Below are 2,022 nucleotides of genomic sequence, written 5' to 3'. Positions count from 1 at the left end.
GTAGTTCCTGCTCATTTTCTACAAGGCCGCAGCAGGGGAGCTGCAGGAAGACAGTGGGCTGATGGCGCTGGCAAAACTCTCCGAGATTGACGTTGCCCTCGAGGGCGTCAAAGGTGCCAAGGACTTCTTTGAAGCCAAGGTAGGTGCCTCGTGGCTCCTGTGCGGGGCAATTGCTCGCTGCTATCACCCCGCCCAACAGGAGCTCTCTCGTCAGTGATTCATTAACTCTCACACAACATGTGGGACAGAGCCACAGCGGAGACTGGGTATCATGCACAATTGCCCGGAAATGAGAGAATGGTGTGTGTCTGTGTGTAATCCGAAATTATGTGTGTCTGTGTGTGTGCTTGTGTAATCGAGAAATGAAAAACAAAACAAAAAAATCAGATGGTAAAACATTCAGTCCTGGTTTCATATTCAGACGGGTTTGCTGGTACAGTTCCCCAAGGTCAACTCTTGGTCCAGACTTTCCTAAAGGATTCCTTTCTACCCCAAAGCACAGTTGAGTTGCTTAAACAGCTACCTCTACCTTTGCGTCTCAGGCACCTGTGTTGTAAACAAGTTGGTAATGGGGCCAGATGGGGGGCCATGATGGCTTGCCCTGAACATCTTTGCTCCATTGACAGTGGTTGGTAGTTGGGAAGGAGTCTCCAGCCTTTTGTCCCAGAGCCCTTCTGGGTCCTTACATTCCTTCATGTGCTCATGCAGTGATTAAACGTTCCTGAGAACCTCCCTCTGCCTGGGCACTCATCTTCATCTCCACAGAGCACACCTGCAGAAGGCAGGATCAGGGGGGTCCTCCAAACCCCCTACCCAACCAGAGCAGTAGAGGGCAAGTTCAGGATCCACAGCTACTTACTTACTGTGTAACCTCTCCATGCCTCAGCTTCCTCGTCTGTAAAACGGGGATATAACAGAGGACTAAATGAGTTAATGTCTGTCAGTTGTTTGGTAAGTTCCTGGCACTCAGTGAGTGTTCCTTGCACAGTAAGCTGTTGGGACTCCCCACCACTCCAGGCAGGAACTAGCCCCTTGTGGAGTTTTTGCTTTTTTCCAGAAGGGTCCCCAGAGACCGGTGTCCTTGGCGACACATCCCAGCCTGATCAGGACCCTAAGCAGGAGACTTCTTACTTCAGTGATGCTGCTTAGAGACAGATTCCATTATCCTTCTGTAATATATAAACTGGGAATCATGGTGGACCCCGATATAATGCCTGATTTCCTAGTGCCTCTCATCTGAGTCTCAGGGACAGTCCAAGCACTCACTGAGCCTTGAACACCGGGGCCATGTGTCCAACTCTGAAAGTGGCTTGAGCGTTCCTTGGTGATTTAACACGGATTCACCGAAGCTCCAGCAGTGTCAGGCACCACATCGAGCTCTGGGTATACAAATCCTTTACAACGGAGAAGGAGACAGCACTGTGCCTTTGCAGGGCACGTTCTGAAGGGGGAGGCAAACTCTGGGTATTGATAGAAAGCCTGTGGGAGGGAGGAGAGAAGAGGGCAAGGTGAATTCTGGTGGCACTGGGTCCTCTGAGGTGCTCCACTCATTGATGTGGTCACCACTTACGGATCTCGGGTGGGGCTTTGGGAAGGATCCTAGGGTTGGGACCTCACGGTTGGGAGGAGATTGTTTTGTTTTTGCAGTGACAAGTGTGCTTGTCGAAGTGTGTAAGGAGTCTGTGGGAATGTCTTGTCTTGGAGAGCTTTCACAGTCTGGCTCTGACCTTTGGCCCAGCCTCATCCACCCGTGTGCATTTCTTCAAACACTGTTGCCACGCCATTTCACAACTGGGCCTGAGCGCCTGCTCTTTCTTCTGCCCGGAGTGCGCCACCCAAATGCCTCTTCCTAGAAAACTGCTCGTTCCCCAAGACCCACATTAAAGAGTTGTCTCTTCTTGGCTGCTTTCCCTGACTGTCCGGGCCGAGAGAGTCTATCCTCTTCTGCATCCCTCTATTACAGATGGCAGTAATATTATAATTTATCTGTTAAAGACACACTTGGATACTCTTGAAAGAGTG

The 2,022-nt window shown here is 50.6% G+C and overlaps 1 protein-coding gene across 2 annotated transcripts in view; it reads left to right on the top strand.

The window, feature by feature from the left end:
• Positions 1-2,022, top strand: part of EFHD1 (EF-hand domain family member D1) — a 36,893-nt gene that overhangs the window by 28,495 nt on the left and 6,376 nt on the right. For both annotated transcript variants that reach the window (XM_023724466.1, XM_023724467.1), the window contains exon 4: positions 5-139. In XM_023724466.1, the coding sequence (XP_023580234.1) occupies positions 5-139 (135 nt within the window). The remainder of the gene's footprint in view (positions 1-4; positions 140-2,022) is intronic.

Source organism: Trichechus manatus, unplaced genomic scaffold (genome assembly GCF_000243295.1).
Source record: "Trichechus manatus latirostris isolate Lorelei unplaced genomic scaffold, TriManLat1.0 scaffold00249, whole genome shotgun sequence".
Classification (NCBI taxonomy): Eukaryota; Metazoa; Chordata; class Mammalia; order Sirenia; family Trichechidae; genus Trichechus; species Trichechus manatus.
Note: the sequence above shows the minus strand (reverse complement) of the source record. Positions and strands in the feature narration are given on the sequence as shown.